We start from the raw sequence: 12,276 nt of genomic DNA on the forward strand, positions 1-12,276 counted from the left end.
GTCACTTTTATTTATTCCCCTCCCCGGCGTGTCCACCTACCCTCCTTTTATTCCCCTCCCCGGCGTGTCCACCTACCCTCCAGCGCCCGCGCCCAAGTCGGAGCAGCGCCTCGCAGGGGCCGGACCGGGAGCGCCCCTGGCGCCACGTCCCGAGCCGCCCCGTCGGGGGAGCCCAGATCTCGCGGGCTGGTGGGCGCGGATCCGGGCCCCGCAAGCGCGGGCGAGGGGCAGGGCTCCCGAGGACTGGCGCGCAGGGCGGGTCGCTGGGCCCGGAGGGGAGAGGGTGGAGCGCACGCTGGCGGGAAGGTCGCTCGGCGACCGAGAGGAGCGCGCCGTCCGCCACGTGGGCGGGTCCGGCGGGCGGGAGGACGAGTTCAGGCCCCAGAGAGAAGAGTGGAAGCCACTTCTCGGCGGACGAGGTGGCCGAGTGGTTAAGGCGATGGACTGCTAATCCATTGTGCTCTGCACGCGTGGGTTCGAATCCCATCCTCGTCGGCGTGCGGTTGTCGCAGCCGGGGTTCAGTTTTGTCATCTCAAAGCAAGAATTTCTCTTGTTATCTCTCACCTGCCCCGATTCCGTTTCCGCGTCACCCCGGTAGTCCGCGGTACCCCCAACCGTGGTTTTCGTCCTTTCTACTCCGTTTTCCAGGACGGCCAAAGCTTGGTTACCAGGGGGCTCCTAGGCATCCACTCACCTGCAGGAGCGCTGACCTGGCCAAGGAAGGAAGGCGCCGAACCTCTGACGGTGGGCGCCGTGGCTTAGTTGGTTAAAGCGCCTGTCTAGTAAACAGGAGATCCTGGGTTCGAATCCCAGCGGTGCCTCCGCGCTCTACTGCTTTTGCGAAGAGCCTCTGGGCATCCACAGATCCCTCACCGTCCCTCCCGGAATCTACCGGGAGCCTTTGAGCGGCGCTTTCCATTCCTGGCGTTTTGTGGTTGCGTGAGCGGAAGCCGCGTGCTTGTTGCCAGGCTGGGGCTCCGTATTTGCGCCCTCCTGACCCATGCCGCCGAGCACCAGAGTAGCATCTGTACTTGCCCGGATGTTGCCTTGCTGTTACTTTCCGAGACGCTCCGTGATTCCGCCTGCGTGTCGTTTTCGCGTCTCTCAGAATGGTCCTGTCCATTTCCAATTTTTCCTGAAGATAGGACCGATCAGTAATATAAATTCTATATAGTTTCAGACTGAGACGCCAGCAGTAGCTGGCCGGTTAGCTCAGTTGGTTAGAGCGTGGTGCTAATAACGCCAAGGTCGCGGGTTCGATCCCCGTACGGGCCAGAAGCAGTCTGCCTTTTTCTTAAACTTTGCACCGCTATAGTTTGTTACTGGGGAACGTTTGTGGAGCAACATTTCCAATTCCAGAACTTTTCACACCCAGAATAGAAACATGTTGAAATTCAGTCCAAGATACTGTCTTGGGGGAGGAGGAGGAAGGTTTAATAAAACTGGAGTTCCTTCTGTGATCTCTATTTATAACTCTCCCGGCCATAACGTGGGGCTCCTGGAACTTACTATGTGGACGGGAAGCTTGGAGACGATGCAACGAATATGACACTGATCGGCGGAGGGTGGGAAATGGGGTCAGGAATGGAGGTAACAAGCGTTTCCAGTCTTCCTCCTGAGTCAAGATGTCCAGGTCACCCAGCCCCTGCCTGTCCCCTTCCAGATCTGAGAACACAGTCCCTTCCTTTCGGTACCGGAACACCCTGCTTGTGTTTCTGCTTTTACTGGATCCCGGAGCCCAGATCTGTGCCTCTCACGTGCCCCACCTCCCGCGTCCGCCCCGCCTCCCCCATCGCAGTGCCGCCTGAGAGCAGGAACCATATACCCTTGCCCACGTCACCTGGGACTCCCGCCCGGCACCCAGCATCGGCCAAGAGAGCTCCACGAAAGAGACCGACCCTCATCCCCGCTCTTTCAGCTCACCAATCCCTGGAACCCCACACAGACACACCTCAGCCTTAGCAGCAGCACTTTAATTCCACAAAAACTCAGAAAGCCAAAACTGATTAGAACACGCCACAACAGGTGGGCTTCAAAACCAGCAACAATTCTGCCTGAACCCTGAGAGCAGTGAGACCCCTCCCACCTCACCCCCTCTACCATGCAATGCATTCCTTCTAGTTCCACCCCAGTTCTGGCTGGGGAAGGGGGGATGGTAGGGGGCCAGAGGGCAGAAGCAGGGGGTTATCCATCTGCAGGTGTGCATCCTTGTCTGCATGGCCTGTGGCCAAGGACCACTCAAGCTCCCACAGCCCCTGGCACCTGAGATGTGGCCAGTGGAGTCAGGGTGGCCACACTGGGGGCTGGAGCCTCTTCTGTTCTCCTTTCTTGACCGCATATGGCAGTCACGTCTCCCAAGCCGAGACCTAAAGCCCTGGGTTCCCAGAGATGGTGTTCTCGCTGGAGAAGAGGGTTGAGAACAAGGTCGCTACAGATGGCCAACTTAACAGAAGCAGAGCATCATCCCCTCCCACCAGGAGAGGCTTCAGAACTTCCCCATATACACCTGAATAAGGCCCAGCGAGTGGTCGCAGGCCTGCGAAATGCGTCTGGAAGAGCCTCCAATACATAGGCCTCCCCTCAGCGGGCATTTCCCACCAGGGCTCCTTGAAGAGTCCTTAGGATCCTGCTGGGCCCTGGCTTGGCCACTCCTGCCCTCCCGGTCACTTGCACAAGGCCTCCAGCACCTCCAGGGTGCGTCGGATATCCCGGACTTGGCGCGCCAGCCCCTGAACTGGCTGCAGAGCCCGCTCCAGCTCTTCACAGCGCGCCAGCAGGGTGTACATGCCCTTGATGCTCATGTCCACCGCTTCGCCTAGGGAGTCCACGGCGTCGCGGTAGGTCTGGATGCAGCCCACGCTCAGCGCGGTCAGCTCCTGCACCGCGCCACCCAGCCCGCGCAGCAGACGGTCCACCCTGCCGCCCAGCTCCCGACTCAGCCGCTCCAGGTCCCGCAGCACGTCGGGGTCGATGGGAGGGATGGCCGGAGTGGGCGCGGGCGCTGCACAGGGCCGCGCCGGGGCAGGGGGCGGGGGTGGAGGGGCGCCGCTCAGACGAATCTTGAGTTGCAGGTTGTTGGCCACGAAGTGGGTGAGGTCGCCATGGCGGCTCACCGTGCCCTCGAGCTCTAGGGGGCTGGAGATGGTGGCGCGGCGCCCGCCGCCCGCGCCAGGCTCGGCACCCCCTGCGGACCCGGCGCCGCCGCACGCCCCGCTCAGCCCGTCCAGGCTGCGGCTGTCCTGAAGGCGGCTGGAGAACGAGCGGCCAGCCCTGCCGGCCGCCGCCGCCTCCTCCTCCTCGTCTTCCTCCCGCGGCTCAGCCTCCATCCCGCTGCCTCCCGGGCTCCCTCGACGGCAGCCCCTCTCGGATGCAGGCTCGTCCTCCGGCGGCTCAGGGTCCTGGCGCCCAGAGGACCCGTGCGGGTAGGGCTCGGGACCCGGCGCCCCCCGGAGGCTCCCCGGCGCGGACGGCGTCCCTCCGCGGCCCGGCTCGTAGTCCCGAGCCTCCCGCTCGGCCCGGTGGACGGCGCCGCGGCTCGAAGTCTTCGGGGACGCCGCGGGGTGGCGGCTCGCGCCCCCAACGTTCTCGGCCTCTTCCTGCCCGGACACCGGGAGGCCTGAGGGCGGCGCAGAGGGCGCTCGGCCCAGGCCGCCGCCGAAGATCGCGGCTTGCTGTTCCCCCAGAGCCAGAAGGTCCGCCTCGGGCCCAGGCCGCCCCCGGGACGACTCCATGCCGCAGTTTGGGGCAGGAACCGAGGAACTGATTCGCCCCGACTCGGGCGGCGTCGGCGGCGCCTTTAAGGGGCGTTGGTAGAGGCGCGCGATTGGCAGCCGGCTGACAATGGTCAGGACAGGAAGAACACTCTGATTGGTCGCGGTGACCAGGAAGTCCCGGAAGAAGAGCTGTTATTGAGCCGCCGAACCCACGTGAGAGCCGGCGGGGCGGGGCGAAGGAGGTGACAGCTGCCCTCGTCGCTCCGCCCCCTCAGGATGAGGCCGGGCAAGTCTTAAAGATCAAGGTCCTGAAATACCCGAGCCCTCCGGGGCGGGGCTCAGACTCCTTCCACCCACAATTGTCACGCCCACAGTTGTTGCTTAGCAAACACACCCAGTGGGCACCAGAGATGCGGCTCCTAGAGAGTTTGTGGGACTGAAAAGAGTCTCTCCTGCTTGGACCATCGGGATTGAACCACACTTAGTCCATCGGGAGGGATGCAACCGGAATCCCCAGCAGAGCACGAATGGTTGGGTCCACCATCCTCGGCTCACCGACCTGCAAAACTGTCCTGAGCGACTCAACGATGGACAACCAAGCAGGCTTAAGGGCTTTCCTGTGCTTTTGCCACTCTGTCCTCTGTCTCCGGCCCCCTCCACGTTGGAGAATCTCTCCGCTGGGAGGATGGTGTGTGATTTTGCCACGAGGTAAAATATTCAATAAACGAATGGCTCTGCACGGAGATCGGAGCCCTGCTACCATTCTTCTGATCCCAATTCTTCCTTGTCTTCCCTTCGTTGGTCTCGCTGAAGCCACACTGCTGGCCCCCTCGCTGTTCTTCTGCCTCAGGGATTTACACTTGCTCTTCCTTTTTTTTTTTTTTAAGGCTGAGTCTACCAAGGAAAATTTCAACTTCAGTTCCTTACTTATTCAAATACCACCTTTTCAGTGCAGCCTCCCCTGATAACCTGTTTAAAATTGGAGCCGCTTTCCCCAGCAATCCCCGATTTCCCTTCCCTTCCTTTTGTGCGTGGCATATACTATATACTTGCTTACTTGTTCATGTAAGCTCCTTGAGGGTAAGGGTTTTTTGTAGGGCTTTTTTTTTGGTCTGTTTTGATCCCTATCCGCAGTGTTTAGGGTGCCTAGCCTATAGTAGGCGCTGTGTAAATATGTATTAAATGACCACAAACCATTGATTTCCTCTTTGTGACTTGAACACATTCAAGATGTGTTTCTGTCACTTGTACCCGGAGTCCTGACTAATAAACCATGAGGTCCCCCCTCTCTGGGGCTGACCCCCCCCCCAACCCCGTCTTCCCTTTACCCCTCAGCAGGCAGACACTCTTTATTCAGCAAGTGATAGAAAACACAAGTTGGACCAACACCAACGTTAAAACAAGGACACTGCATTGTGTCATGCGATAATGGTCTCAAGACAAGAGAGAGTGTGCTCAGAGAAGCTTGGGTCCAGTGCCCTAGGACTGTCACAAAGGACCTGGTTTCTGTCTGCGGGGGCAGCGTTATCCCAAGTGTGCTTCCTCATGGGGGCAAAATGGCTGCTCTTTGTCATTCTTCCAGGGGTTGTATTCGTCTCCTTGGGCTGCTATGACAAAACACCATAAACTGGGTGTCTTAAACAACAGACATTTATGTTTCACACTTCTAGAGTCTGGGAAGCCCAAGATGCCAGCTGATGTGGTCCCTGGTGAGACCCCTCTTCCTGTCTTCTCCATGTGCCCTCACATGGTGAAGAGAGAAAGCTAGCTCTCAGCCTCTTCTTAGAAGGGACTAAATCCTATCGTAAGGACCCCACCCTCATGACCTTGTCTAAACCTAATTACCTCCAAAGGCCTCACCTCCAGATACCATCACACTGGGGACTAACGCATCAATAGATGACTTTCAGAAGGACAAGCACCCTCAGTCCATAACGGGGGTCACTCGTCATCCTTTTTGGTCTCCTGAGATCAGACTCAATATCTAAGGACACTCCCATGTCATCAGGAAGCTGAAATATCAAGCAGCCCCTCTCCCAGCTTCCCAGGCACACAGCTCCAGCTCTACCATGGAGCCCTTCTGCAGTGGAATTTTCCCTGGCTGGGCGGACTCCACGCCTGGTCCTTCTAGAGATTCCTGGTGCTCCTCCAGAGGCTGTGAATCACCCAGGATGCTCATAATAAAGTCCACTTATGCTTAAATGAGCCCAAATTATTCTGTTTCATGCAACCAGAACCCCTGAATGATATGCTCCCACACCTTCCAGAAGGGGAGAAAGGAATCGCTTCCACCAAAGGCCCAGTTAATTTCCCTTTACATCTTATTGGCCTAAACTGGTTCAATGTACAATTTAGTCACATTGGCCAGGGTAATACCATGTCTGACTGACTTAGGACTGAGTATCCAGGGACGACTGGATGGCTCAGGCAAGCGGCTGCCTTTGGCTCAGGTATTGATCTCAGGGTCCTGGGATCTCCGGCGTGGGCGGGGCTCCCTGCTTGGTGGGGAGTCTGCTTCTCACTCTTCCTCTGCCCCTCTGCCCACTTGTGCCCACTCACTCCCTCTCTCTCTCAAATAAATAAATAAAATCATAAAAGAAAGAAAAAAAGGACTGAGTATCCAGAAGCAATCACTCTGGCAAGGTGATGAGAATCAACTTATTAGGTTAAAACAATTATGCTCCTCCTGGAGCTAGGGGTGGGTCAGTCCCCTCCAAACCCCAGTAGCTGCAACTCAGTGGCGGAGGGGGCAGGGGCTGTGGGGGAGCAACCACAGTGTGTCCTATGTTAGGGGTCAGCCAAGTATGGCCCATGGGCCAGATCCAGCTCACTACCGCTTTTATACGGCTTGTGAGCTGAGAATGGTTTTTACAGGTTTAAATGGTTGAAAAAGAAAGGATATGAAAATTCATATAATTATGTGAAATTTAAGTTTCAGTGTCCATAAGTTTTTTTGGAATATGGCCATGTCCATGCATCGATGAACTGTCTCTGGTCACTTTCGTGCTGCAATGACAAAGCTGAGTAGTTTCAATAGAAGCCAGATGGCCTGTAGAGACTTCAGGATTTACCTCCCGGATTTTCCCGGATAGTTTGCTATGTCATTCACTCCAGGCTGCTGGAAGTGGGAGCCCACCCCAGGATGGGCTCATTACTCCTGTTTGCCTATCGCTGTCAGCGGCCGTGGGTCACTGCTGGTGGTCTGACGTGACTCATATTTTCATGCATATGCACGCTCTGTTCATGAGACTTTGGAATACTCTTTTCAGAACTTTGTAAGAGCAGATTTGGGTCAAAGAGGTTTGTACTACCCAGTAGTAGGGAGATAGAGGAGGATGAGTTTTGCCACAATCGGACAAATATCTTTCTATATTTATTTATTTAAACACATGTGTTTATATTTTAATTTTTTTAGAGAGAGAGAGTGCAAGCAGGGGTTTGGGGAGGAGGGGCAGAGGGAGAGAAAGAGAACCCCAAGCAGTCTCCATGCCCAGTAAGGAGCCTGACGTGGGGCTCGATCTCCCAACCCTGAGATCATGACCTGAGCCAAAATCAAGAGTCAGTCACCTGTCCAACTGAGTCAACCAGGTGTTTTTAAAGGCCCATGTTTTCCCCACTACTCCATGAATACACATATTTTTTTTGTTGCAAATTATGCAATGCCTGTATATGGAAATTTGGTATATGAAGAAGATGGTGGTATTTGGGATCAATTTATATAAATGGTGCAAGTATAAGAGACCAGCGAGTTGGACCAAAACAAAAATGAAAAAAAAAAAGATTTCATCCCTTACGTTAAAAAAAATAATTTTGATTACATTTTAATTTTTTAATTTTTTTTAAGATTTTATTTATTTATTTGACAGAGAGAGAGAGACAGCAAGAGAGGGAACACAAGCAGGGGGAGTGGGAGAGGGAGAAACAGACTTCCTGCAGAGCAGGGAGCCCGATGCAGGGCTCGATCCCAGGACCCTGGGATCATGACCTGAGCAGAAGGCAGACACTTAACGGAGTGAACCACCCAGGCGCCCCTTGATCACATTTTTAAATGAAAAACAGACAATTATGAAAGAAAACAGAAGTGCATGTTTTGTTGGTTTGTTTGTTTTATAAGCTTGGGGTGACGAAGCCTTCTTAAAGTAAGACCCAAAATCAGATAAAACTATGTTAAATGACAAATTGCAGAGAGGGAAAGAAAATATTGGCCCAGTATATGACAAACCATTAGTATCCCTTGATCTTACTCGTAAATCTGCCAAAGATGGCCAAGGACTCCAGGGTCGATAAATTCAGTAGTTCAACAAAATCACCAGAGACCCTGGTTCTTTCCATCTTTACACTCTACCAATCACCCTCAGTCTGCCAATCTGTCTTTAAAAAAAAAAAAAGAAAAGAAACCATGTAAAAAAAAAATAATGAAATCATGTGTATGTAGTTCTATTCATTAAGATAAGCACACTAATCAAAAGCGATACCACATTTACAGCAACTGCAAATACAAAGATAGTGCTCTGAATTCTGTGTTTCTTTTTTTTTTAATTTTTTAAATAGATTTTTATTTATTTATTTGACAGAGAGAGATACAGCGAGAGAGAGAACACAAGCAGGGGGAGTGGGAGACGGAGAAGCAGGCTCTGCGCTGAGTAGGGCTCAATCCCAGGACTCTGGGATCATGACCTGAGCCAAAGGCAGACACTTAACGACTGAACCACCCAGGCACCCTGAATTCTGTGTTTCATCGAGCATCAAAAACCACCCATCTTTTTTAAAAAAAAGATTTATTTATTTGTTATTTTACAGAGCGAGAGAGCACGAGCGCATGAGCAGGGCAAGGGGCAGAGGGAGAAGGAGAGAGAATCTCCCCTCGGAGCACAGAGCCCCACACGGGGCTCCATCCCAGGACCCTGAGATCATGACTCAAGCCGAAATCAAAAGTCTGATGCGGAACCAACTGAGCCACCCAGGCGACCCGAACCACCAATCTTTTTGTCCTTCTCTTGTACTTTATTCTGTATCCACATTCTCTGCCTCTGATTGGACCCCTGGATTTTATTCCATTTTTCTTTGTGACGTTCTCCGCAGATATATATCATTGGCGGCTGCTTTGGGGGCTGAACATCCTTTTGGGGGTCCACTGAAAATCCCTCCAAATCCCAACCAGCCAATTCCTTACCCAGGTAGCCCAGAGAAAACTTCTCACTCTGCGCTTTGAAACAGATTACTGACAATCTGTCTTGACCTCCGCCGTCCCCGTGGGCACAGAATGTCTGCGACACATCCAGCCATCTCAGGAACCAGCTTCATGTGGCATTAGCGGTCAGTAGGTCGGTCAGTGAGATCAATACCACCCCGTTGTGTTTCAAGTCATGAGGAGACAGTATGTGAAGCTAGCAGGGCTCTTCTGACTATTAGACTCGTTCATTCCCATGATCAGCTGGGCGCACAAAATATATGTCTAGTAAGAAAGAATCCTGCCACAGACCAGACCAGAGAGGATTTGTAAGGCTGCAAAGCTCGGTAGGTATAGAGACCGTGGGGGGAACCTAGCTTCCTTCAGGGGGCTACTCCACCCTCTCTCCTTTCAACCTATTTCACGTTTAGAAAGCGATTTCCTCGAGATTACAGCCCATGTGTGGGAATTTGTCTCCTGGTTGGGAATTCCATTTTCTATTCCTTTGGAAAACCCACAGTCAAGCTCCCAGGTCCTGTCTGTCTGCCTTCTTTTAGCCATTCTAGTAAGCGTGTGCTAATGTCTCGGCATGGTTTTAATTTGCGTTCCCTAATAACTAACAATGTTGAGTATCTTTTCACGTGCTTATTTGCCATCTATATATGTTCTTTGAGGAATGCATCCCCACTTTTCTATTATTTTCTGTTTTACATATCTTGTAAACTACTTTAAATCCTTTCTAGAATAAGACTATTTATAGTTATTTATAAATATTCATTTATAATATATATTATATGAAGATGTGATATATACATCTTCTTTATCCGTTCATCCATCGATGGACACTTGGTTGCTTCCTCATCTTGGCTATTGTAAATAACGCTGCAACAAATATAGGGGTGCATATATATTTTCAAGTTACTCTTTTTGTTTTCTTTGGATAAATACCCAGAAATGGGATCACTGGATCCTATGGTAGTTCCATCTTTCCGTTTTTGGGGTACTCTCCATGCCGCTTTCCATAGTGGCTGCACCAACGTACATTCCCACCAACAGTGCACCAGGGTTCCTTCCTCTTACTCCACATCCTCACCAATGCCTTTTTTTTTTTTTAAAGATTTTATTTATTTATTTGACAGAGAGAGAGAACACAAGTAGGCAGAGTGGCAGGCAGAGAGAGAGGGAGAGGCAGGCTCCCCGCTGAGCAGGGAGCCCGATGCGGGGCTCAATCCCAGGACCCTGGGATCATGACCCGAGGCCGAAGGCAGACACTTAACCGACTGAGCCACCCAGGTGCCCCATCACCAATGCTTTTCATTTTTATTTTTTATTTTTTAAAGATTTTATTTTTAAGTAAACTCTACACCCAACCTGGGGCTTGAACATACAACCCTGAGATCAAGAGTTGCACGCTCCACCCACTGAGCCAGCCAGGTGCCCCTCCTTCTTGCGTTTTTGATAACAGCCATTCTAACAGGTGTGAGGTGATCTCATTGTGGTTTTGGTTTGCATTTCCCTGATGATTAGTGCAGCTGAGCATCTTTTCATGTGCTTGTTGGCCATTTGTATGTCTTATTTGGAAAAATATCTGTTCAGATTTTCTCCCCATTTTAAATCTTTTTTTTTTTCTCTTGAGTTAAATAGTTTGGATATCCATATCAAATATATGACTTGCAAATATTTTCTCCCATTCAGTAAGTTGCCTTTTCATTTTGTGGATGTTTTCCTGTGCTTTCCTTCTAATGGAGACTAGCTTTTTTTTTTTTTTTTAGATTTTATTTATTTATGAGAGAGAGAGAGCTAGCCCGAGTGGGGGGGCGGGAAGCAAAGAGAGAGGGAGAAGGAGAAGTAGGCTCCCCGCCGAGCATGGAGCCCCATGTGGGACTCAACCCCAGTACCCCAGGATCATAACCTGAGCCAAAGGCAGACACTTAACCAACTGAGCCACCCAGGTGCCTGAGACTACATTTTTTTTTTTTAAAGATTTTATTTATTTATTTGAGAGAGAGAAAATGAGAGAGAGCACATGAGAGGGGGGAGGGTCAGAGGGAGAAGCAGACTCCCTGCCGAGCAGGGAGCCCGATGCGGGACTCGATGCGGGACTCAATCCAGGGACTCGATCCAGGGACTCGATCCAGGGACTCCAGGATCATGACCTGAGCCGAAGGCAGTCGCTTAACCAACTGAGCCACCCAGGCGCCCGAGACTACATTTTTTAATGCTATTTATACCATGCACATTACTGCACTTGAGAACAGACTATGTTATAGGCAAGATAGGATTGTTATTTCCATCTTAAAGGGCTCATAAAGATTAAACCACTTGGCCAAGGTCACATGGCTAATGAACAGTGGAGAAAGGACTAGAACTCAGGGGTGCCAGCCAGAAGCTAAAGCTCGTTCCTCCGCAGAGCCCCCCCACCAATCAGGCCACAATGAGGGGAGCAGACCACCTCTCGCGTCTTACCAGTGCCCATACCACCCACAGACATGCAGACAGGCTTTCAAGAGCAAAATATCGGCCAACCTATCAGGAGGACACAACCAGACCCCCCGAGGAAGAAGAGAAGTGGCTTTTCGTTTCTTTTTCCTATCATCGTCTGTTCAGTGGGAAGGTAAGGTGCTCATCAAGCTCCCAAAGTGAACAAACATTCCAGGTCAGCTGGACTCAGTGTAATGATATCTTTACTTAAAAAAAAATGTCACCCAGGGGCGCCTGGGTGGCTCAGTCGTTAAGGGTGTGCCTTCGGCTCAGGTCATGATCCCAGGGTCCTGGAATCGAGCCCCGCATTGGGCTCCCCGCTCAGCGGGAAGCCTGCTTCTCACTCTCCCACTCCCCCTGCTTGTGTTCCCTCTCCTGCTGTCAAATAAATAAATAAAATCTTAAAAAAAAAAAAAAGTCAACCAGGCCAGCCTTCCCCCTACTCCCCAGGACACAAGCCCTTCTGTTCTCTGTAGGATTTGTCAAGTGAGATGTTTGTTGTGTGGGTTGTGGGGAGGAATGTAGGATTTATGTGGGATACGGAATTATGTCATATCGTCACATTATCTAGCAGTTCTTGCTAGAATATGTGGAATTTTCATGAGCAAGGAGATGATGCCTCTTAGAAAAGTCTCTGAGGGGTCAAGCACAGGTCACTGACCAAAGACCATGATACAGATGGCTGATTCTTCCCATGACTCAAAGGAGGCTGCAGGTGCCATTCTAGACAGAGGGAAGAGCAAGTGCAAAGGGCCGGAGGTAGAAACAAATTTGGCAATGTTCAAGGAACAGCAAGGAGGCCAGTGCTTTAGTGATGGAAGGGGTTAGAGCAGTTGGGAGCTGAGCTCCAAGTAGGGAGGAACAGAATCTCTTCAGGCAGGGATTTTTAACTCAGATGGATGCCTGGGTCT

At 51.7% G+C, this 12,276-nt stretch overlaps 1 protein-coding gene and 3 non-coding genes across 4 annotated transcripts; 3 read left to right on the top strand and 1 right to left on the bottom strand.

The window, feature by feature from the left end:
• Positions 1-413: 413 nt before the first annotated feature.
• TRNAS-GCU lies at positions 414-495 on the top strand. Its single transcript has one exon. It is a non-coding gene; the product is annotated as a tRNA-Ser (tRNA).
• A 253-nt stretch (positions 496-748) lies between these two features.
• On the top strand, positions 749-822 carry TRNAT-AGU. Its single transcript has one exon. It is a non-coding gene; the product is annotated as a tRNA-Thr (tRNA).
• Positions 823-1,202: 380 nt separating this feature from the next.
• Positions 1,203-1,276, top strand: TRNAI-AAU. Its single transcript has one exon. It is a non-coding gene; the product is annotated as a tRNA-Ile (tRNA).
• A 686-nt stretch (positions 1,277-1,962) lies between these two features.
• On the bottom strand, positions 1,963-3,783 carry BORCS6 (BLOC-1 related complex subunit 6). The gene has a single exon (XM_021694788.1). The coding sequence runs from the start codon at positions 3,730-3,732 to the stop codon at positions 2,665-2,667; it is 1,068 nt and encodes a 355-aa protein (XP_021550463.1). The 5' UTR covers positions 3,733-3,783; the 3' UTR covers positions 1,963-2,664.
• Between the last annotated feature and the right edge of the window lie 8,493 nt (positions 3,784-12,276).

The sequence above is a fragment of the Neomonachus schauinslandi genome, chromosome 15 (genome assembly GCF_002201575.2).
Source record: "Neomonachus schauinslandi chromosome 15, ASM220157v2, whole genome shotgun sequence".
In the NCBI taxonomy this organism is placed as follows: Eukaryota; Metazoa; Chordata; class Mammalia; order Carnivora; family Phocidae; genus Neomonachus; species Neomonachus schauinslandi.

What these genes read in the sequence shown, in the direction of transcription:
- BORCS6 (XM_021694788.1), bottom strand. Translation starts at nt 3,732, where the DNA reads ATGGAGTCGTCCCGGGGGCGGCCTGGGCCCGAGGCGGACCTTCTGGCT.